This window comes from Triturus cristatus, chromosome 10 (genome assembly GCF_964204655.1).
Source record: "Triturus cristatus chromosome 10, aTriCri1.1, whole genome shotgun sequence".
Classification (NCBI taxonomy): Eukaryota; Metazoa; Chordata; class Amphibia; order Caudata; family Salamandridae; genus Triturus; species Triturus cristatus.
Genome location: NC_140593.1, coordinates 860,981,451 through 860,995,576, shown reverse-complemented (window position 1 = coordinate 860,995,576; position 14,126 = coordinate 860,981,451). Strand labels below are relative to the sequence as shown.

The 14,126-nt window shown below is 45.8% G+C and overlaps 1 protein-coding gene across 1 annotated transcript in view; it reads right to left on the bottom strand.

Annotated features, from left to right (window-relative positions):
- KCNH2 (potassium voltage-gated channel subfamily H member 2) overlaps positions 1-14,126 on the bottom strand; it is a 1,592,201-nt gene that overhangs the window by 856,335 nt on the left and 721,740 nt on the right. The window contains exon 3 of the mRNA XM_085628486.1: positions 2,916-3,077. Within this exon, the coding sequence (XP_085484612.1) occupies positions 2,916-3,077 (162 nt within the window). The remainder of the gene's footprint in view (positions 1-2,915; positions 3,078-14,126) is intronic.

Below are 14,126 nucleotides of genomic sequence, written 5' to 3'. Positions count from 1 at the left end.
TATGTACACGGTTGGAGGAATGCCTTTATGTGGAGGTGGATGGATGAATGGGTGAATGAGTTCAGGGTATTTATAGGGTTGGAAGTATGACTTTATGTAGGGGTGGATAAAGTCATTCCTCCAACACAATAAATGGTGGATGAATGAATGGGTGAAGGAGTTTAAGGTACGTACAGGGTTGAAGGAATGACTTTATGGGGAGGTGGATGGATGAATGGGTGAAAAACTTCAGGGTATGTACAGGGTTGGAGGAATACCTTTATGTGGAGGTGGATGGATGAATGGGTGAAAAACTTCAGGGTATGTACAGGGTTGGAGGAATGCCTTTATGTGGAGGTGGATGGATGAATGGGTGAAGGACTTCAGGGTATGTACACGGTTGGAGGAATGCCTTTATGTGGAGGTGGATAAAGTCATTCCTCCAACCCTATAAATGGTGGATGAATGAATGGGTGAAGGAGTTTAAGGTACGTACAGGGTTGAAGGAATTACTTTATGGGGAGGTGGATGGATGAATGGGTTCATAGATAGTCAGATGGATAAAAGGGTACACAGAGGGGTGAATGACTGATTAGGTGTAGGGACAGAGAGGTGAAGAATGTTATTGTTATGGGGTAGGATGGATGAATGGTCATTTTTACGCACAGGTAGATGGGATTTCGCTTCTATACCGACAGCTGTATAAACGAAGGGTTTATGAACGAGTTGGATGGGTTTATGGTAAAGCTGATGGATAGTTGTATTCAGTGATGGGTGGACATGTGGATGCATGAGTGACTGTGTGGACAAGCAAACACCATGATTGATGGGTTTATTAACATGCTGCTTGAAGGCACAGAGCGTGGACTCACGGGTGGGTATATGGACAAGCAGGCGGATAGACATGTAAATGGGTTTATGGGCAGGCAGAGGTGGGTGTGGCCGGGTTTGTGGGCAGGAGGAAGCCGTGCAGAGCCTGATCCTACTCTGGTGCTGTTGCAGAGAAGGAGAAGCCCTTCCACGTGCATCTGTCCTGTCATCTGGTTACAGGGGTGCTGACATAGTAACTGTTCTCCTCCAATGCATGTCATCACTAGATTATTGCTTTCTGTAATGTAAAGTTGGACTTGTGTGCTTTGTTTCCACAGGACAGTCCCACACTAAGATTGGGAAACGGTGCAAAGTCATCCGAATTACAACCGTCCGTGTTTTTTAACCTTCACATTGCATGAGCACCACCGGCCCTCTCCCAACACTGTCCTCAAACCCCAACTCTGGCGCTTCCTACATATGACTTGGAGGGCACAGGAGGCGTGCAGGCTCACAGTGCGATGCCCCGCTGCGGGATGTCCAATCCACCTTTGTTGGTTTAGTATGCATTTGGCTTGGCCCCAGGGCTTTAAGTGGGCAGGGTCCTTCCGGTGCTCAGCACTGGCAGTTTTTAAATAGCAGGTGCTGAGACGGGTCTCTATCGGGCTCTCCATTTTTGCCCTCACGATCAGGGAGAAAAAAAAAATCTTAACTCTGCAGCAATGCCACCCTTTACTGCCTTTGAGGCAACTTCAAAGAGACTCCTTATAGTTATTTCACAGTCACATCATTTCAGAACTGAAGCATATTCAATATGCAATACAACGAAGCCATAGTTGGTGCTTATTTATCATATGCAACTCATAACCATTGAGAAAGTCAATAGTCCTGGCTTGTTGTAGGTGCAATGTTACGTGTTGTATTATATATCTGGAGGCAATGACCGAAGCATCAAAATACTAGTCAGGCAGCACACTATGCTAAACACAGATTTTTAGCTTGCGTGTATTAAGCCACACCCTTAAAGACGTGGACAACGCCCCTTTGAGAGACCCCCCCCCCCCCCCCCGTTTTTTCATCCCATTTAAACCCCTGCTTGGTCCTGTTCAGTCCAGTCCATAACAGAAGAGACTGGGCACATTGCACATGTATCCAAAAAGAACATGTAAGCCTTACAGTCAGCCATCATGTTCACCCCTACAATACAAAGTATACAAAAAGTGATGAACGGGATCTTTGATTATAATCTCAGCCGCTGGTGAGTACCCGGGTCTGCATCCCAGTCCCTTTTTTTGCAGAGCATCTCACCTCAGCCTATACCCTGCCATATGCAAATCAGCCTCGACACCGCGCCCAATGGGAACAGGCCAGCCCGAACTGCCAGGCCAGGTCCTCCTTGACCAGGAACACAAGCAGCCCTAGGCATGACGATGGCACACACATGTCTCACAGAGAGCGCAGAAGTCAGATCGTCTCGCACATCCAACAAAGCACACTCATGGCAGACTGTGCAAATTACAAATATATATAACATAGCATAGCATATCATCACAGAATAGTCTGGTGGGTTTTTGGAGAAGCAGACAGAAAGATATGTCAGTATATTTAATGCACAGCAATGGTGGGCAGTTTTATGGGCATGATGAACGACGGAAGGACAGACGGATCCTGTGATAAGCAGGTGTACGGAAAGGCAGGCAGCCAGATGGATGAGTGCATGGACAGCAGATGGGTGAATGAGTTTAGAGGCAGTCAGTGGTGGGATGAATTCAGGTGACCGAGTGCTGGATGGGCAGCCGGATGGAATGACTAAAGAACAGAAAGGTGGACTCATGGATTTGGGACAGAAAGAAGATGAATCGGTTTATGGACAGACACTCAAAGGATGAGCAGGCAACCCTTGAAAGAGGAGTCTGAGGACAGAATGAGAGATTCATCCGACGGGCAGAAGTGAGAATGAATTGTTTTACGACAGACAGAAAAATGATGAAAACGTTCATGAATTGGCAAGGATTGGATTTAAAGACATTCACGCAACTGTAATTATTTGCGTCAGGAGTTGGGCGGAAAGATGGGCAGTGGTGTATGCAGAGGCAAACAGCTGGATAGATGAAAGCAGTCCTCACCAGTGGGGAACCAGTTGGATGGCACTTTGTGATTGGTGTCCTTGAGGGGTGAACCGAGCATTTCCTTCTCCATGACAACCTCGAAGTTCAGAATGAACATGATGACCGTCCCATCCTCGCTCTTCACGGGCACTACGTCCACCAAGCAGAGGAAACAGCTCCCTGGTTCAGAAGGAGAAAGCGACAATTTTAGGTCAGATGGCACATACCTTGAGTAATGTCATGATCAGTACTATATCTGCATCGAGGTACGGTCAGCTCAGTTGGAAAACTCTCTTATCCCCAAAATATCAGTGATGCCCTCATAATCACTCAATCCCCAATGGACACATTTTCAATAAATTCCTCTTGATTTAATCTCTAGTTCACAGGGTGCCCCGCTACGTCCTACATCAGAGACCCTACAAAATGATTTATCAGAAAGCTTCTCTTTGCTCAACTAAGTCCCCAGATCGCTACAAGTGTAGGGGTATATTTACTAAGATATCACGCAGCGCAGAGTGTTACACCTCATCTGGGAAGGAGTAGCATTGAGAAGCATTCCCAGGTGTACCAGTATAGGTAAACCTGGGATTGCTTCAGAATCCGTGGGCGGATGCTTGGGAACACCCACCCTCCACCCATGGAACGCCTTCCCAGGACAGATTAACGCAGCGCAGCAATTTGCGTTATGTTGCATTACCCTGGATTTATCAAGACACTCGGGGCAACTAAAGGTGGCTTTGCGTGGCTTGATTAATCATACTTAGGTTTTGGGTCACCCTTGCATGGCAAAAGGGTGATGCAAAACCTACATAAGTATGCCGTAATCGTTAAATGTTTCCATGGCAAGACCTTAGAAATGTCTATTTACACATAAACTCTGGATTTACTCATGAGTATTCACAACTAAAGGGTCTGCAGAGGTGTTTATTGCAACTTCAGATCTCATTTGTGAGATCTCAGAAGCAATGCTTGAGATTTCATGGACAGAGGACTGTAACATTTTTGCATGTGACCTCAGTCTATGAGACCGCCCTCACTTTCTGTAGTGAAATCTCAATACACTTTATGCATAGGTGTCAATTCACCAAAATGATCGTAGAGGAGAAAATGACATTATGCAGAAACTACTGCATTTCACAATGCCTTATGAAGCCCTGGCTTCTTATTCCTTTGCCCTTAATTTTAGTTGTATTTATAATGCTTCCAGCACCCCAATGAGGTTAAGAAATGAATTATCAAATGGGTAGAAAGCCACAATGTGGATTGGGCTTGGTTGGAAGAATATTGGATTGTTGTGAGCCCTCGGTGGGAAGTGATTTGATGTCATGTACTTTGAGTATGTTCGTCTTGTATCATTGCAGTCTTGTGGCAGTGTGTATGCATGGAGTGGAACAAAGTAGAGTGAGAGATAGTTGCATGTATGCACCATGTATGTATGGAGGTTATGGTGCTGAAGCATATGTTCTTCATATATTTCAAGTATGTTGTGGAAGTATTTTGTCTTTGCCATTAGAGGAATCTAACATTTGGCTGCCTGCTTGCACTGAGAAAGACAATCTAACAATGCATAGCAAATGGTAGAATGGAAGGATCAGTACTGACCCTTATCCTAGGCATTAGCAAAGGGTCCTATTCTCTGAGTATTTTTTTAGTTTTATTTGTGCCAAGGATGGGCCATTTCTGTGGATGAACCTGTGGGTGATGAAGAGTGCCTTAAAAGTGGATTGTCTAATCTTGGTAGCCAGTGTAGTATTTGGATAACTAGTGAGATTTAGCCCTGCGGCAGAATACTCAGGAATTGTCTTGCTGCCCTACTGGTATTTTATGCAGTCTTCAGAGTAGCAGAAATGGGGGCCACTAAATAAAGTTCATTTGTATATTTTTCTTTAGACAGGATAAGACTAATTGTGGCCCCTATTGTCTGTGGAAAACCTAGGTGTAGGAAAGTGTGTTGAAGAGTTTACGTGGTGTGAAAAATGCTGTATTGATTCAGTTGCAGAGTGAGGGAAAACCTGGAGTCCATGTTCCCTTCCAAGTTTCCTAATTTAGTTTATGGGGCTGGTGGTGGGCCTAGTCACTGAGAAAAGATGGATACTTGTTGGTAGTTTTTTCTTTACCCACAGATTATTAACCATATTTTAAGAGTCTAAGTAGTTCCCAAGCTTCTTTTGGTCCATGACCTGGAGACAATGATCTAGCCCTAAGGTGTCTACTTTTTGTGGTTGATCTAGCTTTAGGATGGTCTGTTTATTTAGCCTGGAAGTCGCAGATTAAGCTAAAAGTGTTGATGGTGTCTAGTAGGGACTGAGGTAGGTGAAGTGAAAAAAAGAAGAATAAGACTACAACAACTACAAAGGTGGCGCTAATAGATGCTCAATTGTATCAGGGAAGTGGTATGGTGCTAGAGCTGTCCCCTGAGGTAGGTAGAGGTCCAGCCATAGATGCTTCCTTAGATCGTAAGATCTGTTAGAAACAGTAGGAAGTTGTGATGGTGGTATCAGCGGTGGCAGATAGGTCCAGCAGTCAATCAATCAATCAATCAATCAGGACTTGTTAAGCGCTGGGGGGGGGAGGTGAGCGGAGGATAAGCGGCTCCGGTCAGTCGAAGAGCCGTAGTAGTGAAACCACTCCATTACTATCCAGAGTTGTTTTCAAGTCATTGGTCATTCCATTAGGATAGCAGATTCAGTGCTTCTACCCCGGTGGATGCCCTTTGATGGTAAAGAAAAGGTTACTTCAGTCTATGAAATCTGAGATCTGAGTGAAGGCAGCTCTTTTTATCAGTTTTCCTAAGAACAGGATATACAAGATCAGCTGTTGTGTGACTGGATATGCTAGATAATTGTTAGTCTTCTTCATAAGTGGTGCTATGAGAGAGATTTTAGGGATGAAAGATTAGGTGCTTGTAGTTAGGGAGGTGCTGAGGGTTCTTCTTAAACAAAACTCATCAGTTCTTGGGAGTAAGATGCCCTTGAAGGCTTGTGATGGGTAGGATTGTGAGCTGGGCCACTTGGTGAGGCCAGTTCCTTAAAATGCAACTCAGAGAATTGTTTGAAAGGGTCTTGCGTCCTATAGACTGCCACAGACATCTATTTTATTAATTATGGTCTGACTATATTGGCTATCCGTTGATTGTGGGCATCTTACTCATAAGTTACTGTAACTAGACCTTTGCTTTTGAGACAAGGCGAGGAGCGATGGAACCACAGAATGATTTGGTATGTGAGGGCTTGGTATCAATTCAGTTTAGGTTGTGGAATTCTGTTAGGATCCACTGTAGTTACTTTGAATGAAATTTGGTTGGCTTTGCAGACCAATTGGGTATAGTGGAGCATCGTTAATAGTAGATTCTTTTGTGACACTAGATATGCCTCTTGCCTTGTGGTTGTTTGATTTCTTACACTGGTATTTTGGTACACTGCATTCCATCCTCAGTTTCTTTATCTTTTTTCTTGAGACATGAGGTCCTCAACCTGTGGTTAGGGAATGAGGGCATCTTGAGGGGGTATCAGTTTGTCAAAACCTTTGGAAATCTAGTTTTAGATCTGTTCGTCTTCTGGTATTTAGATGAGGGGGGAAGGGGATGTGATAAAATGTGCTCTGTAAAGAAGGTTCAAGGAGAAGGTGAGGAGGCAGTGGTTGTAGGATGGTTTCCTGTTATTGTGGTGAGTCCTGGTGGAGTGCAAATCGCATCCAAGGATGTGTAGCTTAGTGTGCTGGTCCTGAAGAAGTTGTGATAGATTGATACAGTCACAAGGGATCTCAGGTGGAAGAAATTAGAGTGGTTTAACAAGAGGTTACCGGTGTATGCAGAGGTTGGTGTGGTTTACTGTGATGTCCAATGTGGTGCCCAGGAAGGATATGGAAATGCTCAGTTGTTTGTCTGGGGTGCATATGCCAATAGGAATAATCATAAGAAAGAAAGTAAGGTAGAAGAGGGAATGAGACGTTATTCACATTTAGTCATGTTGAATTCTTGAAAGCTTGTGATCTATAGGGTGTTCTTGAAAATAACTGCTAGTTTTCTTCCATTCTTCTTGTGGCAGTTTCAGGTGAAGAGACCATATGTACGTGGATTGACTTGTGGAAGACCTGGAAAGCATCACTTCTTAACTAAGTTTCATTGATGAACAGAAGTCTGGGTTTGAGTCAAAATTAATTTTGTAGCTGTGAAGCAGTTCAGATTCATTGATCGTGCATTGTCTAGGAGACTGCACTCTTGAGAAGAGGTAGATGGGTGTGAGATGGGGCAATTTAGTAAGGAGAGATGGTTCAAGTGGAGGAGTATGGATATAAGGAGATACAGGATTTAAGGGTGGCTGGGTTGGAGACCATGATCTGGTAGAGCTCACAGAAAAAGAGAACGTCTGTCAACATGCGGATTTTAGATATTATAAGGTATACCCTACACTCTGAGGGTGACTTTTGAGATTTTGTATTGGTGCTAGTATCACTACTATAACCCCAATCATTTGTTGATTAGGTTACAGGTCACTGACGAAGTGCCCTGATCTGCATGGACTGAGCATGGCATTAGTTATTTTATACCACCATTACTCCAATCTACACACACAGCGCTTCCACTTTCACTTCATCATGGTGCCTTTCTTAAAAAGGACCTCTGGCAAACAGCCCCACTAGGGGCCCGCTGCGCATTGCACCACTGACTCAACAAGGAGCTGCCTGATGATGAGGCATGACACCCATCTGGGTGTGTGAGGGCTCTTGCTTCTGAGCAATCAGATCCTCCGATCTGCTTGTTCAGACCCCTCCCAACCTACTGCCTCTTCTATTTCCTTATGTCTAGTTTGGTGTCTGAAGAATTGTAATTTAAAGCCCTCTTTAATGCTAAAATCGGACTTTCAGTCACAATTCTGAAAATGCCACTTTTAGAATGTTGCCATTTTCTTGTCCTAACCTTTTGGTGCCTGTAGCCTGTATCCTGGGTCACATGACTAGGCATAGCTGGCAGGTGGTCTTTGTGTATTGCTCCCAGACAGTGAGACAGAGGGGGAATAGGTGTTGGCAGGATGGACCATCTCTGACTTGATAGGGGTGCAGAGCTGTCAACTGCCACACTTGCACATCACAAAGCCTATGCCTGAGCACACTCACAAAGGGTTTGGCACTAGTCTTTAGTGACCCTATACAAGCTGAGGCCAGGGTAAGGAGGCAGGGAATTCCAAGCACCTCTCGGTGGAATCTCTAATAGCTGGCGCCAAGTATGAATAGTGGACCCTCTAACTCAAATCTTCAGTACACATCTGGCCCTGTGGAAGACTCGAAGAAGTACTGCTGTGCTGCTCTGATGCAAGAAGGACAGCTCCATACTGTCCTGCAACTCTACTGCTGTGCTGTCCTGCTGCTTGAGTCAGAATGACTGGACCTGCATCTTGATCCCAGGATCACCAAAGTGACTCTAAGGGCTGGTTGACTGGCCTCCTGATCGAAGCCTTAGGAACAGAAAAGGCTCCAACTCTCTTCAACCCAGCACCTGTGCTCTGCCTGCTGTGAGTTATAATGCCTCAAGTGTAGGCCCTCCAATTCTGAACCCTTGGAAGAGGTGATAGAGGTGCCTTGCATGAAGTTACACGAAGCCTAGCAAAGCCTTGCCAAGCCTTACTGCCTAGCTGCCACCCCATCAGAACCGATGCGACTCCACACAAAGCCTGGGTGCAAAACTTCACCCGAACTGACGCAGCATGACTGAACCTCACAGCTCCTCGGAACTGACACTGGACGATGCAAAGCCATCCAAAGCGACACCATGCAGACCGTGCACCAGGATTTAAGGTACTTTGTTCAGCGAGCCTAACTTGGTCCCTGTATCCATCGAGGTCATCCTGAACTTGTGACTTTGTCCCGGGCCAGTATGACAGATACCCACAGTTGACACCTTAGGCGGGTGCCTTCAGCCACAATGCAGTCACGGGTGTTGAAGTGAGCAGCCAGCGATGGCGTCAGTGAGACCAGGGCCGTGGAGTGAAGCGAGGTGGTGCGGAGTGTGATGCCCACAGGTCACGGTGCAAGCAGTGGCTCAGTGGTGGTATCGTAGGTCGTCGTCACCGCTGAGACCAAGGTTGCTGTTCGGGATGCAGCAGTGCCTTTTGCCGGGCCTTCAGCACATGGAGCCAGCAACGGAGTCGGTTGCTTTTCCCTTCTCTGTGGCAACTGAAACAGAAGTTCCAGAAGCGGTATCCAGAGGTTGGGGAAGTCTTTGCAGTCCATGAGACTTCAGAACGGGAGGCAAGCTCTACTTCACGCTCTCGGAGATGCTCAGCACAAGTAAAGAAAGTTCAGTCCAGTCCATTCACTGCCTAAGGCCGAAGGAGCAACTGCAGGCCAACCCAACAAAGCAACAACACAGCAACATGGCAGTACTCCTCCTGGCATCTCTTCCAGCTCTTTTTCTTGGCAGGTTCCTTGATTCCAGTGAGTTCTAAAGTTCTGGGGTCTGGGCCCCAATATTTATACTAAAAATTCCTTTTTTATCTCAGGTAGAGAGTGTCTATGCTTAGTCCAAACCAGTTCTGTCCTCTCTGGCCCAGCTTCACGGCAGGAGGTGGAGACAGCATTGTCCAAGGCAGACCAGGCCCATTCAGGTGCAAGGAAATCTCCTCCCACTACTCTGAATTCAGCCCAGGTCTATTCAGCCCAGCCCTGACTCATGCAGGAAAGCCAGGATACACCTCTACCTCCCCAGTGGCTGTCTGAAGAGAATGCACATCACCAGCCCCTGTCACTTCAAAGCCAGACAGTCAATTCACAAACCCAGCAGAGGCACACAGGATGACTTAGCAAGAAAATACCTACTTTCTAAAAGTGGTATTTTCAAGCACAGAACATGAAAATCATCTTTAACTAAAAAGTGAATTTTTACATTCTGAATCCAGGCATACTAAACTCTATTTTCCTTTCTTGTCCCAATGGAAAGTTAGGCTTATAAGATGTTATAAGTAAACTCCCATTCTATCTTATGAGACAGATAGCCTTTCCATAGTGAGAAACGAAATACACTGTAATTTACTACCAGGACATGTCACACACACCAGTACATGTTCTACCTTTAACATACACAGCACCCTGCCCACAGGGGTACCTTGGACCTACCTTAGGGGTGACTTATATTTAAGTAAAGGGAAGATTAGGGCCTGGCAAATGGGTGCACTTGCCAGGTCGACATGGCAGTTACAAACTGCGCGCAGACCCTGCAGTGGCCGGTCTGAGTTACCTTTACAGGGCTACTTCTGTGGGTTGGACAATCAGTGCTGGCCCACTAGTAGCATTTGATTTACAGGCCCTGGCACTCTCAGTGCACTAAACCAGGGCCTTCCAGGAAATCAAATATGCCAATCATGGAAACACCTATCCATAACACAATTTACAACAGAAGCACTTTCACTTGAACACTGAACAGCGGTGAGAAAGCGCGCAGAGACACAAAACAAGAAAAAAAAGAGTCAAAACCGGGAGGTCAGAAAGCAAAAAGACAGAGGAAACACACCAAAAGATGTCAGGTCTAACACAGATAATAGGGGAAAGTTAGAGTAGAGTAGAGAGCATGGGGGAAAGGTGTAGATTGAGATGATAGGAGGGGGCGGAGTGATCACATCGGAGAGGAAGTTTACATAAGATGGAGGTGCAGGTTGAATGTAGTAGGAGGTAAAGTGGGTAAAGGCCACATGAAGAGGTTAGGGAAGGTGAGGAATGCAAGAGCAATATCACAGTAAACTGCATACGTGCAACTTTCTTAGTGGTTCGCAGCCTCTTTTTGGGAGGCTTTTCTCAAATTCAAAGTGCTCTCTGGAGTCCTGTGAAGAAACTGTGGCACGTAGAAAAATGCTGCCCTGAAACCTTTGCTTCAGTTCTTTATGAAAAACCTTGTAATATTTTCATGATTTAGTTAAACAGTACAGGACAGAACGTGTACCCTGTGGAATAAAAAAATCATGTCCCTGCAGATTGTGCACCAAAAACAAAAGAAGCAAAGGCTCTGAAAACAGGGCCGGACTGGGAACCAAAACCGGCCTGGCAAAGTGCTCGGCCGCCCTCCCCCGGAGCTTGGGGGTGCTGCCGAGCTCTTTGCCAGGGCTGGTTTTTGGCCGATTTTATTACAGCTCCGATTTTGCAGCTATGCTGAAAAAAAGGCCCTGTAACAAAAACGGCCCCCAGGGTCCCAAAACCGGCCCCACCCGTGCGGCGCACCGGGGGATTGCCCGGTGCCCGCTACGGCCAGTCTGGCCCTGTTTGAAAAGCGAAGGCCCGCACCTGCACAACACCATCCGAAAGGAACTGCCTCCGCCTGAAGGACAACCAAAAGGAACCATTAGGGAAACCGCCATGGGAGGAATGAGCCACACAAAGAAGGGACATTTACAACTAGAAATACAGGAAGTGTAGGTATAAGGTGTGAAAGTGTCCTACACTTAATGAAAAAAGAGTTGAAACAGCAAAAACACCAAAAATGCTTACATGATTTAGTATATGAATATAAAAGGTCACCCTTCGAGTGTGAATGAACAATCCTGACAAACTCTCAAGCTATGAGATCACATGCCATGTAATTGGCGCATGACAAAGATATATGTATCCCAAAACCACTTACCATGTCCCAATGGGGTGTTGTAAGCGTGTACCTCGTTTTAGGAAAGTGAAAGTTTGAATGCCAAATCACATCTGCCTTGTAAACGTGGCATGAAAATGGAAAAGGTATTGCAAGTAAATAAACAACCTCTCCATACGTAAGATGTTAAAGGGGCATATGTATTTAAACAAAAAGAAAAAAAGAAAAACACTCCTAAAGCCACATGAGTAAGTCTCCATTTACTGTGGGTGTTGAATTGGCCATAAAATAGTGGATTTTATTTAAATGATTGAACAGAGAACAGGCATTTCTAAACCGAGTTCAAATAACTGGCTGTAGCTAACTGAAGGGAAAACTAATGACGTCTAAAAGATGGAACAAAAGATCACAGGTGGCACAGTCAGTTAAAAACATGAAACAAGTCTATAAATAGCAGCGTTTGATCCCTGTAAATACCAAATTCGAAGAGGCAACCTCGTAAATGAAGAGAGACAAGCTACCTGAATTTTCTGTGTGCGACATTAACCAAACAAGCTGCAAAGGGTGGGAGGTGTAAGGGGGTGCACAGGGAGATTAGGTGAACTGGAAGCAGCGCCAGCGAGGAGAAGCCAGGTAACAAAAAGTAGTGCTCTAAAACAAAACATAGGGCCACCAATGAAAGAATCCATGCAGCATGGTCAGGAGCCAGGGCAGTAACAAATCAGTCACGAAGTGGGACAAATGCACACTATTCACCAAGCAATGAAATTGGTAAAGGCAGACAAAGCAACCAATGAAAAAGTGGTGGGCATGTTCAAACCTCACAGAGGAAATACAGCATGCCTCGCAGAGCAGCGCATGTGCGCTGACTCTAGGCTCGACCTAAAAATGGCATGCAGTCATGCTCCTATCCCCTGCTATAGTACCTTTTGTGGGGAGTCAAAGGTTGTCTGAGGACCCCCTATGAGATATACTACTGCAGGTAGATGACGTTGCACACGGCACTCTCTTGTGCGGGCCACTCGGAAGAATCAATCTGGACCTCTAAAGGAGAAAGTAGACCTGTGAACCGCTAAGTCATCTTTCACTACTATGATGGCCCAGTACAGGAACAAGTTCTAACCTGCAATAATGGTACCACATTCTTTGTAATAGGGTGCCAAGGCACACTCTACCGCAGGGACTCCAAGTGAGGGTACACCCAGCATACAGTAGTCTTGTGCGCCCATTTCCATAATATGGCATGTGTTAACAAGTGATGTGTGCTGCCACCCTATCCCCTCTTTGTTGCATGTCTCTTTCTCACATGGTAATAAATAGGCGTGGAATTCTTCCATCCTTTATTATGTTCCCTTGTAATAAAAAACACAGCATGCCATGCTGACAGCACAACCACCCCCTTCCGTACCTGATACTTCTGAGTGCACTATAGTTGCCAGGAGCCGCATTTTCCCCACAGCTGAATGCCCACATACAATACCTTGCACAGCAGGCAAATATGTATGGACAACAGGAGAAGCAGTGCCTGTCTGAAACATTGTGCACTGCTGGAATAACGGTTATCAGAAATAACAACGTTCTGAACACCATTCCACGACGCAGTTCTCACAACATTTACTATGGCTGAGGCCAATCAAAATCTCTGTGTGAAAAAATAAAATGCTATCAGAAGTTATGCCACCATAAGTCAGGGTGCTGCCAATTTCGCAGGGCACACCCAAAATACGTATGAAAGTTGCTCAAACATTCCTTGGTGACAACAGTATAAAATGTGCCAGTGTGCTGATCACAACAACATGGGCGATCTGTCATACTGCGTAGATGCAGGCCATAGGTACCCAGGCTGTGCTCATGGTGCCAGACTGTCAGGAGTGATCACTGATGCTCAAACAGGACAGGGATGCTTATTGTGACTGAGATCTATTTACTGTGCCGATGGTATGGCAGTATTCAGATCCAGGGCGGTTGCTGGGGGTGCTAGGAGAGAAGTGGTCACCTAGTGCTCTCACATTCCTCTGTGCCCAGTTCCAAGCCTCAGAAGTGGAACTGCCCATCACTGAGTTGTTTTGCTGCTTCCTCAACCCAGTTTCCTGCTCCTGGTCCTCCTTTCCCTCCTATCCAACTTCTCCTTTTCCTCTTCATCCTCACCCTACTCCTCCTAGCCCTCCCCTTTCACCCAGTATGATCTGGTCTGTAGTTTATAGGAGAAGAGCCAGGGATGCCCAATGATTTTGAATGCTAATTGAGCGAGACCTCAGCCGCTTCTCCTCCTCTGGTCCCAATCGTAAAGCAATCAATCCTGCAGCAGTATTTACTCCTCCCTCCAGCCTGTAGTGTTGCGCTCTAGTCCTCGCGGGCTACGTGGTGACGTAGCGCACAAGGACAATGTTAATAGGGGGACTACGCATGTGCGAGTCGGTGAAAAAGACCGCGGAGTCGCGTTATGCCGGGTGCTCTCCCGTTGTAATCAATAAAGTAAATTGCCTTACATACAAAATACTTGGTGTTGGTTGCAGTTATTCTGGGAGTGACAAAGTACTTTACAGTGGCGACGGAGGATGGGATCCTTGGAAAAAACATGTGGTGAGGAAGTTTAACAGAACTTAGCCACCATACCTGAAAGTACTGGCCCGCCTGGAAGCCACCACCGAGGACCACAGGAA